This window comes from Rhynchophorus ferrugineus, unplaced genomic scaffold (assembly GCF_030347505.1).
Source record: "Rhynchophorus ferrugineus isolate W39M unplaced genomic scaffold, kcgeb_rfMv2 rfM4, whole genome shotgun sequence".
NCBI classification, from domain to species: domain Eukaryota; kingdom Metazoa; phylum Arthropoda; class Insecta; order Coleoptera; family Curculionidae; genus Rhynchophorus; species Rhynchophorus ferrugineus.
Genome location: NW_027472583.1, coordinates 19698431 through 19718574, shown reverse-complemented (window position 1 = coordinate 19718574; position 20144 = coordinate 19698431). Strand labels below are relative to the sequence as shown.

Below are 20144 nucleotides of genomic sequence, written 5' to 3'. Positions count from 1 at the left end.
TAGTGCAAGATTTAGAACAAGATGTATTACACAGGATGTAATGTAAATAATAATTATTATAAAAAATACTTGGCCATTGGGTAGATCGATAAACTACTGATGTTAATATAAAAAACTAACATACTGTTGTGATTTCGAGACGATTTATTGATCCATATATCGATTGTATTGTATTAATAAAAGAGGACTCTCATGGAAAATGAATAATGGTATATTATAATGGTACGAAAATGGTATATTTTATTGGCACCCTGAAAAACATTTTTTTACGGCACCCAAACCCACAAAAAAAAAACACAACAAGGGCTCATCGAAAAGTGTGTAATATTTACGATGATGAGTTCTTAAGTAAATTAGTTCGTTCTGTAAATTTCCATATTAAAGATGATCATTGCGTTAGTGGACTTCCATGACAACACTAAACCAGACACATCTTTAATGATTGCAGAAATTGAGAGAGATTGGCTGGGAAGTTTTGATTTATCCATTAAATAGCCCGGACCATGTCACGTCCAACTATGTCTTAATGATGCAAAACTGACCCCAACTGAGGCTTGTAAAGTGTTCTACAGAGATAGAATTATATGGTCATTTAATCAAAATAACACATATATCATTAACTGTTTGTTTTACAAATTTATGTGAACAAGTACCGAAATTATTTATATAAATACAAATAGTTATATAAATTTAATATACAAAATAACGCCTTGAAAATATGTCACCGTAACATATATATGTCTTCTAAGATAAAAATCAGTATGCACTACAGCGAATTCTGAACACCACCTGGAACAAACAAATTCTTTAATTTAAGTTACTTTTTCTGTTTTATACTATCAGTGTTTTATTGTGAAATATTTGAAATATTACTTTTGCTCGCTGTTGCAAATGTTTAGTTTATAATAATGATTATTTGTAATACACATTATAATAAAATTAATGTAATACAATTTGAACTTTTAATCTAAATTCATGCTGTTTTTATGTATAAATTTCCTTCAACTTTCATAACTTATATTAAGATATAAAAAACTATAAAGTTACTAAAAATTACTTATTGTATATTTGTTTTAGCTTGCTATTATTATCGAGGAGTAATTAATAAGTTTTAACTATAATAACATATTACCTAGAAAAGTGAAGATGGAGTTATTTATTATAGGAAGAAAATAAAAAATATGGTTTTAGTAAAATATTATTTAAATACTAGTAAACATTTGTATGAAACATTTTCAAAATACATAAAAACTCTATCTAATCTAACTGATAACTTATTTTCTAGTCGACATTGTTATTGTCTTAAATATTATAACTAAATACAATAAAATGTATTTATCCAAGTACTATCATTAAAATACAATATTTCCAAATATTATATTTTATATGCAGGATTTATATTGTACACTATACATATTATATGTAGTATATGCAAAATGTTTCACTTTTGGCCTTAAACTAATGTTGATGTTTTTATTCATCAAGACAAGTAACACTTGTCCATTTAATTACCATTTTTCCTATTACGTTGTTGCTTACATTAATTTATCATGATGTTGAAGGCAAATAAACGTTTTAGAAAATAGCGCCCTTTGCATACTTTTGGCAATACATAAAAAAGTCTAATGATAGCGTTAGACACAAACGAATTATATTAGATTCCTGGTACAATTAAATAACATTTAGATAACATAATAACAATATACTACAATAATCCGACATTATAAAAATATCTGTTTTATTCATCTATTCCTCGAACTATTTTCTAACTTCTTTGAAAGTAGCGAAGTGCTGCTCTGCAAGCGCGTATCTCATTGCTGCCAATAATCGATAGTCAAATGGGGCAAGGTCTGGAGAGTACGATGGGTGTGATAATATGTCCTATCCAAGGGCTTTCAAGGCCTCCTTGGCCGGTTTTGGTTTAGGAGACGGTGCGTTATCGTGCTGTAAATCACTTTACCGTGTCTTCGTGTTCGTTCCAAACGTTTTTCGATCAATACATCGTCCAAATTGATCATTTGCTGTCTGTAGCGATCATTATTAACTGTTTCGCCAGGTTTCAACAGTTCGTAATACACCACGCCACTTTGGTTCCACCAAACACAGAGCATTTCCTGTCACCAAAACGATTTAGAGTTGATCGGCCGGCTTCGCCAGGCGATAACAATGATTTTTTGCACTTAGGGTTTTAAAAATAAATCCACTTTTGATCATCCGTCACTATTCGATGCAGAAATGACTTCCGAACATAACTTTGAAGCAGCATTTCACAGATGATTTTTCTATTTTCCATTTGCCTGTTGATTCCAATTGATGTGGCACCCGTCTTCAGATCGTTTGGATTTTCCCCATTACTGTTTTTGTCAATTATTGAGTTTCTGTTGGGTCTTCATCCAATCACTCTAGCAATTCGCATGTTCAAACTTTTTCGGTCTACTAGAACGTTCTTTGTCTTGCCCATCGAAGTTACCATTTTTGAATTTTCGAAACCACGCCTCACATGTTTTAAGGTTTGAGCATGTTTGTACCAGAAAATGATGATTTTCAGCGACTTTTTTCTTTTGATAACACAAAAAAAGTAATGCGTGCCGGAAATGCACGTTATCAGGCACGAAACTTGACATTTTCAAAAAGGTATAAATATATGACGGTGTTACTTTCGCAAAATACAACATGTATAGCTTGATTTCAGTAGAATAAAAAGACATATGTGTCAAATCATAACATTGCATACTTAAGCCAGTGACATGTGTTAGAATAACCGGTAATAACGTTTCGGTACACCCGGTAAATACTGATAAAACTTATGACCATTTAAAATAAAAAGTACTATCGAAGTAACAGGGAACACATGTAAAATTAAAAGAGCACACGCAAACTTAACACTAATATTTCTCTATCCTCTTTGTATTCAAAATGTGTAGTATTTTTCCTTCTTTCTTGGCATTTACGGAAGTCGGAACCGTCACGATTTACATAACTGTATTTCTTTGTTTACGGTTTGTGAATGAACCTATACGTTTACTTGGCTTCCTGCTAAGTCTATGATGCAATGCGTTGCCGTGATTAATAATTAAGCTGACCTTTTACATAAATCTAGGTTGCCAAAAAATGCCCAATGACATTCTAAAATAAATATGTACTGCTTGCGCTCTTAATGCCACCCGTTCAAAAGCAACATTAATGTTGGGTGATATCACAGTACAGCTCGGAACAATTAATAATGGCAAGGTAAAATGTACCTATTGGAAGTATGCGACTGATCTGCAAGACTCAGAACGTTTAATATTCCGAATATTAACTAGCTATTGTTACTTGCGTAGTTCTCCACTTTTGATCACGTAACAGCACTGAAATTACGTGAGCAGTAAAGGTCAGCAGCTTTTTGTCCAAACGAAGATAGGTTTTCGCTTAAAAATAAAGAGAAAGGTAACGACGATGTTGCAGTTTATATCGCTGACCAGCTTCAACAGAAAAACTTTCAATATTTAAATAAACTAGTGATCGCCCTGTGGTCGACATTCGACCACCTTTTATTAAGTTAATGATGTTTCTCCCATAATAAAACAAAGAGAATTACTTAAAAGTGATATGTTAATATTAGTAAAACATGTTTTGGCAATATTTTTAATATAAGATCAAAAATACATTAATTACAATAACAAATGTCTATATATTAAAATATATTTAACCATTTTTAAATGGCATTTAACTAAATTTCGGCTGGAGTTTCACAAGGTAGCGACTTAGGGCATCTCCTGTATCTGCTCTACACTGCTGACATTCAAACAACAAAAGAAACACTACTTGGAACCTTTGCTGATGACACAATTATTACGGCAAAAGATATATCTCTGTCTAGGGCAATAGAAAAAGTGCAAGTGGCAGTCGAAAAATCTAAAAATGGACGAAAGTTTGGAAAATTCAACTTAATAGCACCAAATCTGTCCAAGTTAATTTTACATTGCGGCGAAATAATAAAAACTTAATTATATCACTCAATGGATGCCCGATTCCTCAAGCAGAATCAGCTAAATACCTTTGAATTCATCTTGACGGTAGATTAAATTGGAAACATCACGTTAGACAAAAAGCTAAGCGTTAGACAGAAGAACTGCACGATGACCTGTAAATCAAATGGATTTGCGGAGTTACGAAGAAGAAAGAAGAAACACGAAAGAAGATTACTAAATCATACTAATCTGGAAGCAATACAACTGCTGGACAGCGCCCAGGATGTCAGGAGATTGAAGGGAACAAAACCAGACGAACTTATATAAAGTGTATACATTTAGTGTAAACTATAGCTATAAGTTATTATAATTTTATAATTGACGAATACATATTGATGTATTTTCTCGCACTCGTCTTGCTTGTTAATTATCCAAGTACATAGGAAAAGTAGTAATAAATTAATTGTAAATTAAGATTGTACAATGCGTATCTAATAAAGATGTTATAAATAAATTTAACTAAATCTAATTTCCCTTTAATTTTAATATTCATCAAAGTATTAATAGGTTTAAATTATTAATATTATAGTAGCATTATCATGATTATTATCAGAACTGTCACAGAACTTCATAGGATGTCATATATAAGTACATATGATTTTTATTTACTTTTATGTAATAAACATAGACATAGAATATTAAATGAAGTAATATATATTTATATTTTAATTAAAACAATAACTAGCACAATTAGCATTTTATTTTTTACAATACAGAAATTATATTAAAGTATTGTATTTACAATCATATGTATTAATATAATTGCTATCTTTTAACATATTTTTCACCTAAAATATATATTGAAAAACAATAAATTGAATAGAATACTAGACTTATTTGAAAAGTAATAATTTATTGTAGACTGAAAACTCACCAATTGAAGAATTGAAATTCTACAAACTATTTTATAATTTCTAAGATTCTTTACAACATTAATTTTAATTGTTGAGGCACAATCTAATGTATTTATTACCTGTAGTATTCGGTTACTGCTTTGTTACGAAATACGTTTACTAATGAAACCTGAAATGGATTAGACGTTAGTACCAATAAGCTTTATAGAACAACTTAAGAAATATTTCAATTACCCCCAATACAATAATTTTGCTACATCCTATTGACTACGTCTCCAGAACCTTATCAATTAATGCCAGTTCACCAAATCAAATATCAAATTACTTGAAATTTTAAAAATAGAAATTGAATTTACTAATGTTTCTGCCATGATAGTTGATGATGATTAATGTTTCTGTTATATTAGGATGAAATTCTCGAAGGATGTGTTTTCTTTCGTAGCTGAATATACCTTCAGATGAAACTGCGAAAACGGACGGACTTATGACACGTAAAATGAAGCTTTATCTGATCATAATTGACTTAATCATTAAGTCATAACTACCATAACTCTTTGATAGTTCCAACACTACGGGAATAACCGCAAGTAATACGACATCCTAAACAACACTGCTGTCGATGCGATTGTTTATCCAAACACTCACTACTATTTTATGGAAGGAACTTGCACGGGAACTGAAAACACTGGTTGAACAGAACTTGTTTATTTCGATATTAAATGATACATGTGGTCGACAAGAGAATTGACAGGATATTAGGTTAGGTAAAGAAAGTACGGAAGCGCTATGGATATGGTTCATGTTACAAGGGGTTAGATAAAAAAGAAAAAACAGCAAGACGTTTCGAGCGTTTCTATAACTACCATAACTCTTTGATAGTTCCAACTCTACAGGAATAACCGCAAGTAATACGACATTCTAAACAACACTGCTGTCGATGCGATTGTTTATCCAAACACTCACTACTATTTTGTGGAAGGAATTCGCAGGGGAACTGAAAACACTGGTTGAATAAAACTTGTTTATTTCGATATTAAATGATACATGTGGTCGACGAGAGAATTGACAGGATATTTGGTTAGGTAAAGAAAGTACGGAAGCGCTATGGATGTGGTACATGTTACAAGGGGTAGATAAAAGAGAAAAAAGAGCGAGACCTTTCGAGCGTTTCGAATTTTGTTTTGGTATTTAATTTGAAAGGTTATTTAACGTGTGTTTTAACCTCACGTCGTTACTTTTTCAAGAGTTATTTAAACTCAAATATGCACATGTTTTATTTTGAAATGTTTTTTTTATGTTAAAAATTTGATGATTTTTTAATTTTTAGTGAGTTCCTTATTTAGTTTTTGAAGTCGGTTCAGCTTTTTTTATATTTAAAATATTTTATGTGTATAGAATAGGAAAAACTGAGCAAATCAGTGTACCAAAATCTGTAGACGAGAAAGCTTGAAAGTTAGCGAAAAGAACGTCGGCCGAGAAATATTGGTACCTGTATATAAAGTTTTTTTACTATCGCAGAAAATGTAGGAAATGTGAGTGAACAGCGAGGTGGACAATTTCACCAGGATATCAAATAAATGAACAAAAATTACCAAGGATAATCGAGCGTCTGAATGATATCACACTGCTGTTGTAGACTTCAGAAGGACCATCTCATCTTCTGTTGAGATTCTTCTCACAAACGACTAGCCTCCCTAAGAAAAAGAAAAGATTTTAGTGTATGCTAGTGAACGTAAATTAATAAATAATTGTAATAATTAGTGATGAATATCTACCGTTAACGGGCTGTAAATAAAATAATATTTTCAAGGCTAGTCCCTTTTATTTTAATAACTCGTATATCATAGTTACGTAAATTGTCAAAAAAAGTGTCGTCATATGACAAAAAACCCATCGTTTTCGGATTCAGCACACCTGAAACATAAAGATTACGTCACAAAGCCTAAACAGCTCTTCGATTTTATTAATTTTATTAATTTAGATAACACCAGGTCACGGAAATCATGAAAATCCTCTAGCAATCTCTCAAATAAACATCTAAGTTAATATAAAACCCATATTAATTTCTTCTCATAAATACACTCATTTCATATTATAAAGCTTGCCTGCTACCTTTTTTCAATAATATAGAAATCGTACAATTAAGTCAATTAACGAAAGCGTCAACCAGTTTCCCGTATATTAATAGTAATTAGTCGCTAATATAGTAAACAACGTTACATACAATTTGATTATTGCTTTTCCAGGAAGCAATTTGCGAGAATTGGTTCGGGCCTCGGGTCTTTGAAAAGAACAGAAAAAAATTTATAAACAACTTTCTTTTACGTTAAGTAATTCGAAAATAGAAATAAATCGGTATAAAATCCGAGTACTTATATCGAACTGTTTATCTAAATGAACCTAAATCAATTTATTAACGGCATTAACGATATTTGTTCTATATTTAAATCCAATGCTCGTAAAACTCCAACCAAAATAGCTTTAAATATTCAGTCTCCCTTGAGAAACTCTAAATATTCTTTTAAAAACATAGGACTGCAGCAATTGACAATAGTTGCGGTAACAATTTGCTCATCTCGTGGATTAGTCTCAAATACCATAACCAGTCCGTGAGACAGCCAAGAACACTGCAAGGAAGTATTGTTTTTCTTTAACCGGCTTCGCAAAAGGAGGAGGTTCTATGTGGGGCTGTATATTTTTTTAATGTATGTTCGCCGATTTCTCCGTCAATTATGGACCGATTTTCAAAATTCTTTATTTATTCGAAAAGGTTCACTTCCGAGGTGGTCCCATTGGAGCCAAATCAGGATCTGTTTGAATGAAGGGGGTATATCGAGGGAAACGCTCAAATTTCAAAGGCACGTACAAAGTTTTCACATATATTTTATCTAAAATAATCAGGTATTTGTTTATAATGTTATTACTGAGCTGATTTGACAACAAATCGGAAATAATTTAGTGTAAAAACCATTCAGGTTGCATTTTAAACACAGCCCTTGTGTTTTCAATATTAACTATCGTAGCTTGTATATCCTCTCTTTTTATTGCATCTTGTTTGAAATTTTAAATATTTTGTTTTTTAATTGAAGCTACTCCACTTCGAGTAATTTTCCTCAACCGCAAGCTTTGTGTTTGTTTGGCTTTGTTGGTTATAGATTTCTGCGTTTTTCTCCGAACTTGTGTCTTGCTACACTTTTTGGTGACTTCTATATTTTTAAACGATATCATTACGCATTCTTGAAGCTTTTCGTTTTCAGAGGCAGACGATTTTGCAGGCACCTGTCTTAAGCCTTGTACTGTTTTGCACATGTTCTCCACATGTTTTGCAATTAACAATGTGTCTTTTCTGCTGTTTTAGTTTTTCGGGTACTGTTTCCTTGCTTTTTATATGTATTTGTGTAATGTTTAGCAGCACACTTCGGGCTCACTTATGCAAATGAATATTTTTCATCAATCCTTGTAATTGTGCATATAGGTCATTACTTAATTGACTAAAATAAATTTAAACTGCTTGCCAATTTCGAAAAGAGCGCATCCGAGGTTTGAAAAAGCATTATAACATCATATTTACTCTCCGCCTTCTTCCTGGATCTGCCGCCACCTTTTTTCTGTCCGATGTCATAGAATGTATGAAATCGCCCCAATATCATTTAGAATCAGTATTTCGTCATATTGCAACCAAAAATAAATATAAGGTGCTCTTAATTACTTAATAAGCAGCCAGTTTATCTCATTTCCCAACACTTTATATATATATATATATATATATATTTCTTTAGATGGCCCATATTTCTTTATATGGTACTATTTTTTTAAAGCAGTTATATTTTCATCCACATTCATTTTTAGTTATGTGTTACTGAATATAAAGATATTTTAACATAATTTATAGATAGAACCCCTTAATATTTCGATATACACATTTTACATCACAAAAAAAACCATACTGTTTTTAAATTAAGAATAACTGTTAATTTTCTTTAAGAAGGAAATAAAGTCAACACATATTATATATTTTGATTTCCGATTGCATAAAAAATATTAGATATTAAAAAGGCATTAGCATTAAAATTATAGCCAGATTAACTGGTACTTTTCTATGTTTGTTTAGTGGCCTTACTCTCAAATGACTAAACAGTAATCCTATTATATCTAAAAGATATATCTTCAATTTTATACAGAATTTACAATATCTATAAAATTTTCCATAATTTTATAACCACTATATAGAAAATGTTATATTGCAAATATAATTCTTTTTTATCATCATATTTCAACATTTTCATAAATTTAAATATAAGATAATATCTAGATAGCACTAAAAAAACCTATATATAGTAATTAATGTATTGTTATATTTAGCTGAGCTCTGATTCAATGGCTAGGGTATATTCCGGGGCAGGAGAGGGATGATACGATACAGATCAGTAGCAGTAAGAGAACAAGTAGAATTCGGATTGCAGTACAATTATAAAGCATCCGCCTTGGAGATAACCGGCCAGTTTATCTCATTTCCCAACACTTTATTTATTTTTTTAAGCAGTTATATTTTCATCCACATTCATTTTAGTTATATGTTACTGAATATAAAGATATTTCAGCATAATTTACAGATAGAACCCCTTAATATTTCGATATACACATTTTACATCACAAAAAAAACATACGGTTTTAAAATAAGAATAACCGTACATATCGACCATATATATTTCGGATTTAATATATGGGAAATACATTTTATGGCTTCTCGATTAAATACGCGGGAGTAACTTAATCTTGAATCCCATAAAACAATACACAAAAGCAATTTACTTTCCTGCAATTAACTTGGAACCTTTCGTTTGTGTCATAAAGCAATTATAACACGGTTCTCGTACAATGAACTCTCTCACTCACTCATTTAATAAATATCCTTGAAACGGGAATGGTTTGTCCGTAATCACGGAAACGAAAAAAAGACAATCCTACCTGCTATTCGCCTTATTAGTTTTAAGATTCGAGAAAAATTATCTTTAAATGATGGTTTTCTATTTTTGCAGATGATGTTAGTTTATCTGAGGCTCACTCTTCACCCATGCTCGCCTCCAGAGGAGGCAGCAAGAGCGCAACACCAAGCCCAGTGGCACCCGGGTCTCGTAGGAAGATTGGCTCGATGTCTAGCCACGAATGGCCGACTAACGATGATGATATCGACCGACTGGTGGCCATGCAACATAACAGAAGCAGTCTGTCAAGCTTGGGGGTAAGATCTGACCTGTTACTATAAAAAAATATGTTTTATTTTCAAATATATTGTGGAACTAATATCAATTCTATTATGTCATTTTATAAATTCGTAAAAATCTGTGATTTTAAAAGTGAGTAGATACTAAAACAGACTAGATGAAAATACAAATACAAATTAACTTGTTGAAACGCTTTCTGCAATATTCGAGTGTTCGACATAGTAATAACACAATAAGAAAAGCTGATTATTAAAGTACCCCCTCTTCCTTCGTTTCAAGCATAATTTTACAAATGTTTCTTCATAATTAAAATTAAAAATGCTAGTAATATTCTTTGTATACGAGTAATGATGTAAATAAAAATCTGTAACTATGTAAATAAAATCTAATTAAATATAAATATAAAAAGCTGCAACCTAATTGAGAATATCACCTTGAAAATATAATCAAAATTGTCTAGCCCCTTTTCCCTTTTTTTTTAAATAAGGTGTATTAAAGTTCTTATCTTTTTGTTCCCTCATATTGAAAGCAGACTAAGTCTGTGTCTGTTCATATTTTATTTACTCAGTGAAAACAAAAATCTATCGAGGAAAGTTATAATTATTTTTACAATGTTATTGTGAACATCGTGGAAGGGATAATTAAAACTGTTAAATTGTATGATACACGACAGAATGGAGACAACATACCAAAAAGTAAGGACAACAACAACAAATTAAAATGTATGTTATATATCAAAATTACTGCTGTGCTCTTATCATGGTAAAATCGAGGAGTTAAAAAGACAGCTACTAACTACTAGACCTCAAGTTGAGACTGATATTATAGTCAAGATAGTATCTCATGATTGTTTTATTATATTGTTAATAGATTCTTGAGTTAAAAAGACAGCTTAAAGATGTATTAACTACTAATTATATTATTTTATTTTGTATTAATGTATCTTTTAAACATGCTTGCTGAAGAATTAATTTGTCTCCATGCATACATCCAAAAAAATCCTACCTATCTCCGTTAAGTAGCCTTAAGCCAAAATATTAATTATAAGTATGTTAACCAATATACATTTGTTTAAGTAAATGAACCCCTTTAAAATATTTTTTATTTGATGGCACTTTACAAACGTCTTTTCAAAGGGCAACAAAATTTGGGTCTATATATATTGAAAGGCTTTATACTAAAACTTTCCATGTAGTATAGACACCTTTACCCTCAATGTAATTTTACTTTCGTCCCATTTGAACACACTTTGGGTTTAAACTGTGGGTAATATTTTCATGATTTTTCTGTTGTATTCCTCTAAAAGCAATATAAATATATAAATATTATAAAAATTCTATATAAAAAAAATTGCATACTTACCAAGAAACAACAATGCTAAGTCACACACACATCCTTAATCTATAAGTTAACTTTCTGCTGTTTTTTCTAAGGAAAACTACGACTCGTTTTTTATTTCCGAACATATACTGGATATACAATCCTTTTGACACTGAAGATTAGTAAAAAAGTTAGTTTTAGTAAAAAATACTAAGCGCACTCTATATCAGGCACACAAAAATGGCCTCACAAACTGCAACAAGCCAAAAAAAAAACAATCGCGTTATAGAAATGAGCCAACCACATGCCTTTGTAGAGCAATTCAAACGAACCAATCAGAAAAGTGGTCTCAGTGCTTATATTTTTTCTGTTTCGTCTATTCAAATTAAAACTTTATATAATACTCTATGTGTGTAATTTCGTCGCTAATATATTTAATATAAATTCAAATTTCCCCCTATCTGTAGTTACCTAGCGGTAAAACTTGAACTTGTATTAATACTGAAACGACGTCTGCCGGCGGAAGGGTTTACCTAGTGTATCACTCTGATCGTATATCGTGAAATTTCTCTTCTTGTCTGACAATGGTCGTCTTTATTTCCTTCATATTACAGATAACCTCAATTTTGGCAACTACAGTTTTAACCAATTTAACATATCACCATTTTTATTCTCAAACGTCATTTTATCTGCATTCCCTTTCGTTAAAGTTGCGGTGAAAGTTTAGTACCTTCCCTATAGCTTTTTATACACTTTTTTTTATTTTCTTTAAGAAGGAAATAAAGTCAACACATATGTATTTTTATTTCCGATTGCATAAAAAATATTAGACATTAAAAAGGCATTAATATTAAAATTATAGCCAGATTAACTGGTACTTTTCTATGTTTGTTTAGTGGCCTAACTATCAAATGACTAAACAGTAATCCTATTATATCTAAAAGATATCCCTTGAATTTTATATAGAATGTACAATATCTATAAAATTATCCATAATTTTATAACCAATATATAGAAAATGATATATTGCAAATATAATTCTTTTTTATCATCATATTTCAACATTATCATAAATTTAAATATAAGATAATATTTAGATAGCATTAAAAAACCTATATATAGTAATTAATGTATTGTTATATTTAGCTGAGGTCTGACTCAATGGCTAGTGTATATTCCGGGGCAGGAGAAGGAAGATACGGATCAGTAGCAGTAAGAGGACAGGTAGAATTCGGATTGCAGTACAATTATAAAGCATCCGCCTTGGAGATACAAATTAAACAATGCAAAGATTTGGCTCCAGTCGATATAAAACGAAGTAGGTCAGATCCCTACGTAAAGGTAAGTTTATAATCATATTTGTACCGCAAATTAGCACGTTATCACATTTTCTTCTAATTTTTAGGTATACTTATTGCCCGACAAATCAAAGTCTGGCAAACGCAAAACAAAAGTAAAGAAACACACTCTTAATCCTGTATTTGACGAATGTCTCAAATTCCACATGAGCTTGAACGAGTTAGAACTGAGAACATTATGGCTTACCGTTTGGCATTCGGACATGTTTGGACGTAACGACTTTCTCGGCGAGGTCATGATGGCTTTGGAAAACAAAGTATTCGATGACCCAACGCCTAAATGGTATAATCTTCAAGAACGAGTTAGTATCTTATGTCATTTTCAAACAAATTAACAAATTATGTCCCTGTGTAACCACAACATAATTTATATATTTATATATAATTATTTCATGTAGTTAAATTCCTAAATATAATTTTGTTACAATTAGTAACAAGATTAATTAAAGGTCAACGTTACCATATAATCGAACAATCTAAAATTTCGTTAAGTTGCAAAATAACCAAAATATAAAATGTTACTATATGGATACCAATTATTACATACATTTACATATTTATGTACCTAATGCATTCATATAGTACAAAAATTACAACGAATACACAACTTAAATACTGTAAATGATTGTAGACAGAACCATTTGACGACATGCTATCCTTCAAAGGCGATATCATCGTCTGTCTTAAATTTGTACCGCCGGACATGACAGTCCACAAGAAAGGAAAACGATCCAGGGGTTCGCTACATGTGTTAGTAAAAGAAGCCAAAGCCCTCACTGCCTTTAAAACTAACGGGACATCAGACCCCTTCTGCAAGAGGTAAATTAAGCTCTAAATTAATATTCTAACGGGCTAATGTTATATTGTTTGACAGTTACCTACTGCCTGACAAAGGAAGGAGTTCAAAACAGAAAACTGCAGTGGTGAAAAGAACTGTGAATCCAGTATGGAACCACACCTTTGTATATGATGACGTTACATTACAAGAACTAGCAGAACGTTGTTTAGAGTTGACTGTGTGGGATCATGATCGACTGGCCAGCAATGAGTTTCTAGGAGGTGTTCGATTCTCATTAGGAACAGGTAACAAATGATTCTATTTTACTTTGTATAAAAAATATGCTTAAATATATAAAATTATAACAATTATATATTATTAACCTAGGTAAACATTATGGAAAATCTGTGGAATGGATGGATGCCACTGGCAAAGAAGTCAGTTTATGGAAAAGTATGCTAGAGAGACCCAACTTCTGGGTAGAAGGTTGCCTACCCCTCAGACCTACCCTGGATGGACGCCTATAAGCGTTACTTGTTGCAATATTGACGCATTCCCATTATCATTACCCTCATCCGCTGTGTCAAGCCCGAATACTCAACCCATTCCAATAATTATGTGTCAAATTTTAATGCGTTTTTACATTAAAATAGTTTGTTTCATGTTGAGGTCCCTGAAGTTGTATCAGAGGATTTACTATTATTATTTTTCTAAAGAAAATAATTTAATCTAATGTTTATGAATGTCCCTAGTATAAGGAAATTGTTTTTAATTGTAAAATATCTAATGTTACGATGCATATATTTTCTTATAAGAGTAAAATATTAAATGGTTTTTAATACTTAACAATTGTTTATTTTATTTATAATTTAATAATTGTTGAAAAAAGTTTTAAAGGCAAGATAGTATATGTGATAATATATAAGTAATGAAATGTGTAGGATTGCAAATAAAAGTTCTAATTTACATTAAAACTGCCTTACATAACAATTTTATTTTAACGGGAAAATGAGATGACTTATTGAAACTATTGTTGGGTCTGTACTGTTGATCCAACCATATTTTAATATATATGAAATGCGAGTAGTTATGTCTTAGACTATTGGAAGTTGGAAGCACCACGACTTTGGATCAACTTAACTACTCCAATCCACCTAGTTCAAGGTGTACAACACCAATGTTCACAGAAACACCAGTCTCCATACACAAAGAGCAACATACTTTATGAATTACAATGCTTGCAAAGAATAAGTGTTTCCTAATTTAAATGTAATTTTCTATTGCACTGTTTGTAATAAACTTTGTACTGTTTCATATATCTGTAGTTTCAAACAAATTGATCAATTCTTAAATCAAACTTAATTTTGGGGTAAAGTTTCGGCACTATTTTTTAAGTTTTAGAAAACATTAATTTTCATTTATTTAAATAAATACAAATCTGCTGCAAGGTTGATGATATTAATCCTTATAACCACTAATATCGTTTAATGGTTTGATTTTTCTTAGAGAAAAAGCAACATATAAATTCGCCATCTTTGATTAGGTTATCCTCATAATAATCTTGTATTATATAAGATTATAGTTTCATTATAGTTTAAATTATTCTATCCCCTATTAAATTATTGTTTAAAATATATTGTATAATATGCTGGTACAACAAATACATTCTGGAAACTTGAACAGTTAAACAATACTGGTTGTCAAACAATATAAAAGAATTTTAGAAACTGAACATGTTTCATTAAAAAATTATTAATCATAGCTACCTGCGAATGCGAACACAATCTGTCATAATTATTTGAGGTCCGACCGTGTTCGTGTCCTCTTTCCACATCTTTTGAGTATATTAGCCGATCTAATTATAAGCAAAATATTTAAAAAGACATCAGTTACGGACCAACTAAGGAGAATAATATTGTTTTATTTCCTACTGTTAAGAAATTAAAAGTAGATATACTATTAATATTGACACTAAGTTAAACAACGCGGCGAATCAAAACTTTTGAGTGGAATTATTTGAACATTACGGGAGGTTGCTACTAATTGTAGCAGAAAATCTGAGATTGAAAGAAACATGTATATTGTTATACAAACATTAAATCAAATAAGAAATTATAAATATTAATGAAAATCAAATAAATATGCCATCTCCTTCAGTAGCAGATCCCTGATATAATATTGTTTTCCTCAGTACGCAAGATTCCAATGCTTCTGTGAAAAGTCTGCCAAAGATATGGTATGCTAACATTTCTGTATGTAGTCTAGTTTATATATCAAGTCACTATTCCTGCAAAGTCTAGGTGTTTTTCCTTGGAAAAATATTCTATGAACCAAAAAGAGAAAATAAACAAACACTTATATTACACAAATAAATTTATTGTATGTATAAGAGAAATGTAATATATCTTACTTAAATTAAAAGAATGCTCTAAACTTCTATAAAACTTCTTTTATGACTTAAATAAAATCGTCATGTAAATACAACCAAAAAGCTTCGTATTTGGACACTCCTAATGGTATATCAAAGGCATAAAAACAATAAAATCACTTATTCAGCAAGTGAAACTTCATCTAATACATCTTTAAATATATTTACAAATATATGCGGAGCCTAAATTTCTGGGGAAAATAAAATTCCTTTCTTTTAAGACTTCACTTGTGTTGGGGACGGTCAACTAATTGTCTTTACTAAAAAAATCAAAAGCCAATGAAACTAGTTCTGAAATTCAAATGTAACATTATTTTACCTGGATTCTGGTTTGTTTTTGGGTGGCTTAAATGACTTTAGCTTTTTAGTTTTCGATTTACCTTGAGCTTGAAAATTTTGCCAACTATTAACTCTATTTTGTCTAGATTCCTGAAATTAATTTAGAACTATAGGTAAAACAATCTACTAAATCTATACATACTTCAAAATTTTTCTGCCATTCTTTTTGAGCCTTAGCATTCTCTTCTTCCTCAATTTCCTGTTCTCTCTTTCTTTTTCTTTCCTCTTGATCCCTTTCAGCCAATTCTCTTCTTTTTCTTTCTAAATCTGCAAATAGTTTCATGGTCAAAACATAAACAGCATGTTTGTATTTTTCTGGGTCATCCTCTGGTATATTATCTTTGCCCTCTTTTTTGGCTTTCTTTCGTTTTTCAACCAGCTAAGAACCAGTACCCTTTAATAGTATTTAATTAAATTGATAATTGCAACACCTACCATAAGATCAGTTCGACCTACAGCTTCCTCAATAATATCCATGCACTTCTTTCGAGTTTCTTCATTTTCTAAAGTTTTCCAAGCCTTATTAACAGCTTCAAACGCTTGCTGAGCTCTCTCTGAATCATCTTGATTTTTATCAGGATGTACTATATTATAAAAAAAATAAATAAATATACCTTTTCAAAAACTATACTTTCATATCTACCTAAAATAGATAATCTATGATACTTTTTCTTAACCTCATGTAATGGTGTCTCAGGTTCAACTTGCAATACATCAAATGGGTTTAAATTTCGATATGTAGCACCAGGTCGTAAAAGTCGTTCTATTTGCTGTTTTGGTGTTAATACAGAGTCTCTTTTTTCAATTTCTTTCACCTAAAATAATTTGTTGTATAACATAGGTTATTAAAAAATAGCCCAATAAGATACCTCAGTGTAAAAGGTGTCAAACTGCCTGATTTTATCTGGATCCGTAGTACTAGCCATTTTTATATTGTTTATTAGTATTTTCGACAGTAAATTTCCCAGTTGAATAATACTGGGAAAACTCAATTATTTGTGTTTTGATTGATATTTTTTGTAAGCTTTTATTTGACAACGTTAAATCCCCTATATTCTGTCAACAGAATAATAAATAATAACGAAATCTGTAAATTATGTCCGCCGGCATCTCTCGGGCGGTAGCTAAAGTTAAACTATTTTCATCTAGACGACATCTTATAAAAAGAAATCTGGATGAGTATTTTCAATGATATTTGCACAAAATTTTGTATATTTATTTTTTCTACTTAATTTTTATATTAATATACTTTTATGTTGGTATACAGTTTAGTAATTTAAAGAATTAATAAGAATTTATATATATTTTCACAGTCCAATAAAATGTTTTTCCTGTTCTCTCATAATTTTAAATACAAATGTATATCTATTTAGCATTATATACTTGGCACATTGTTGTTTTTAAACAAATATGCGGAATAAATTGAATATCAATTAATTGAGCTAGTTCAGAATTTATAATGCATAATATGATATAAAAATAACTATAGTCAAATATATTACTTTTACGCTGAACTTGTCTGACTTTAACAGTTCATTACAATATTCAAAAATTTTAAAAATACTTGGATTCAGACGATAGAAAATTATTTAATTGGAATTACATAAAAGTATTTCTGAGAAATCTTCATGAATGGAAACAACGTAATTGAAAACCCTGAAATTTTTTTGGCATCTATAGGATTTATTTTGTATTTGGTAGATATATAATATTTATAGAAATTGTTTAAATTACATATTTTAATTATATACAGTAAAATCATATCTTACACAAAATAATATATTTGATTTGAAATTAAACTGAATTGAACTACTTTGGAACGATTATCGGTTCATTTTATCTCTGTCGATTGATAATAATATATTTAGATGTATCTCATGATCTCCTCCTTAAATGTATAATGTGGTAGTTTATAGAGACTTTTAAATATTACAAATGATATATATAAACCTTTCAAATTAATAAAGAAATTTTCAGATGCTATTTTCTTTTATTTAATAGATATTATGTAACTTTCAAAAATATATTTTAAATTTCTATTGTTTCTAAATAGAAATGTTTTCACTAACAGATCATTTATACATATGTAGATGTCAAACAAAACATGTTTCTATAGCAACGATATATAAACTTTCGCGGGTTAAAATTATTCAAGGCCAACTATGTATACCGTTATAATATCCGTTCGAATACTGGTAATTACAAATTTTCATAATTATTTTTTAGAAAGTAAGGCTTTTTAAATTTTTTTAAAAAGATTGAGTATATCAGGTAAAAGTTACTTTTTAAAATATTGAGTTTTGGAATTGTTCTAATTATATATTAAGGTTAATTAATATTAAGAATGGTTATATCAATGGAATGCTTGTATTTTTTTAAAAATGGAACTACAAAAACTAATGATTATTAGGCCTTAGGTGTGTTTATAAATATGAATGGTGAAAGATAGTGTTTCAGGTACAAGCTTTCCATTATATTAGTCTTTTTTAATGTTGTGATAAAATGTAGCGATAATCTGTTACCAAAATAGAAGATATTCATTATGAACAAGTATTAATTGACAAAGCGCCGTTCCTAAAAACGAGTGCAGGCACATTTGCGAGTTCTCTAGTAAATTATTTTCCGGACAAGCCGACGCAAAGCAAAACGGTTTAACGTTCAACATATTTTACTATTTGTTTACAAATTTTTGACTCGTTAAAGTCAGTTTTTGCTTATATTACAGATGGAAGCAAGGCTGTTAAAAACTAAAATATCCTAAGAATTTTACTCCTAATATTCATAATCCCTAATCCTTAATAATATCCCTAATTTCTTTAAAATCGCTGAAACTTGCTTAAAAATTATAACTATCTAAAGTAGCTATCGTTTTTCGTTATGTTTCATGAAATTTAATGATAATAAGTTTAATAATTCTTTTGTAATATTATGTAGACTATAAAATGAGTTGATATAAAAAAGAGTTAAGATATATACAATTTATCCAAACAAGTTTTGAACCTGCGTCATCTAAATTTTTGACGTTAAAACGTCTTATGGTTGCCGCATCAAGCCTGAGTTTTTCAGTTCACTATATATTTATATATATATAAGGTTATATATATATAGTTATATATATAAGGTTGTGTTTGATTATATTTTCATTATATTTACATTGAACTCTATTCCATATCCTCTATGAGTTAGAGTTCTAGGCGCGTTTTTACGTTTTTTATGTTGTATGCCCTGGACACCCAATCTACCCAATTAACAATTATATATTGAAGTAGTATATTTTACCTTCATTAGAGAGCATATTTCCCTTTAGTTGTTTCTACTCTCATCACGCTGTTTTAGAAATTAGCAGCATTGAATCATATCATATTTAGAAAGTTCCATTCAAGTACATACCTAAGTTGTTAATTTCTAGTTTATCTAATATTTGTTCAAAATTCCATCATTTGTCAATTTCTTCTTCTATGTGTCTGATCGTGTTCAACGAAACTGAAGATGTTATTAACCATTCATGCATTTCCAGCATGAAGTATATAACCAATAAAACCTAATAAATTGTTATTTAAACGTTTTTCCATCAACGTTTCTCATTTCTCATGGCATTATTTTTATTATCATCTTACCATGAGTGATCATTTTGTGTATTCCTTGGGTCCTTCAAATAGGCCCAATTCCTTCAAAGTTTATTGGGCCCCATTCTGAAATATCCATATCTCATCCAAGTATATACGTTGAAATAATAAGTCCTTCTTTATTTTATTATGTGCTTTGAAAAATTGTATTCTTTTTAAAGCAAAATCCGGAAGTTCCATTATACTTCTTCGATACTTTTCAG

General features: G+C 30.2%; 2 protein-coding genes across 7 annotated transcripts in view; one reads left to right on the top strand and one right to left on the bottom strand.

The window, feature by feature from the left end:
- Window positions 1–14394, top strand: part of btsz (bitesize) — a 236261-nt gene extending 221867 nt beyond the window's left edge. For all 6 annotated transcript variants that reach the window (XM_076401545.1, XM_076401546.1, XM_076401544.1 and 3 more), the window contains 6 exons: window positions 9907–10109; window positions 12559–12753; window positions 12818–13072; window positions 13402–13589; window positions 13645–13853; window positions 13936–14394. In XM_076401545.1, coding sequence (XP_076257660.1) covers window positions 9907–10109; window positions 12559–12753; window positions 12818–13072; window positions 13402–13589; window positions 13645–13853; window positions 13936–14075 — 1190 coding nt within the window. In that variant the 3' untranslated portion in view covers window positions 14076–14394. The remainder of the gene's footprint in view (window positions 1–9906; window positions 10110–12558; window positions 12754–12817; window positions 13073–13401; window positions 13590–13644; window positions 13854–13935) is intronic.
- Window positions 14395–16096: 1702 nt separating this feature from the next.
- LOC143196432 (dnaJ homolog subfamily C member 8) lies at window positions 16097–17352 on the bottom strand. The gene is made up of 6 exons (XM_076404106.1): window positions 17185–17352; window positions 16959–17130; window positions 16751–16899; window positions 16458–16694; window positions 16296–16405; window positions 16097–16236 (listed from the first exon to the last, which is right to left on the bottom strand). The coding sequence occupies exons 1-6, from the start codon at window positions 17239–17241 to the stop codon at window positions 16224–16226; spliced, it is 738 nt and encodes a 245-aa protein (XP_076260221.1). The 5' UTR covers window positions 17242–17352; the 3' UTR covers window positions 16097–16223.
- Window positions 17353–20144: the final 2792 nt, after the last annotated feature.

Bases quoted from the DNA above. Each gene is read 5' to 3' on its own strand.
- LOC143196432 (XM_076404106.1), bottom strand. From the start codon at position 17,241: ATGGCTAGTACTACGGATCCAGATAAAATCAGGCAGTTTGACACCTTT. The intron at 17,131-17,184 runs GTATCTTATTGG...AAATTATTTTAG, and splicing joins TTGACACCTTTTACACTGAG to GTGAAAGAAATTGAAAAAAG. The intron at 16,695-16,750 runs GTAGGTGTTGCA...ACTGGTTCTTAG, and splicing joins TAGGTCGAACTGATCTTATG to CTGGTTGAAAAACGAAAGAA.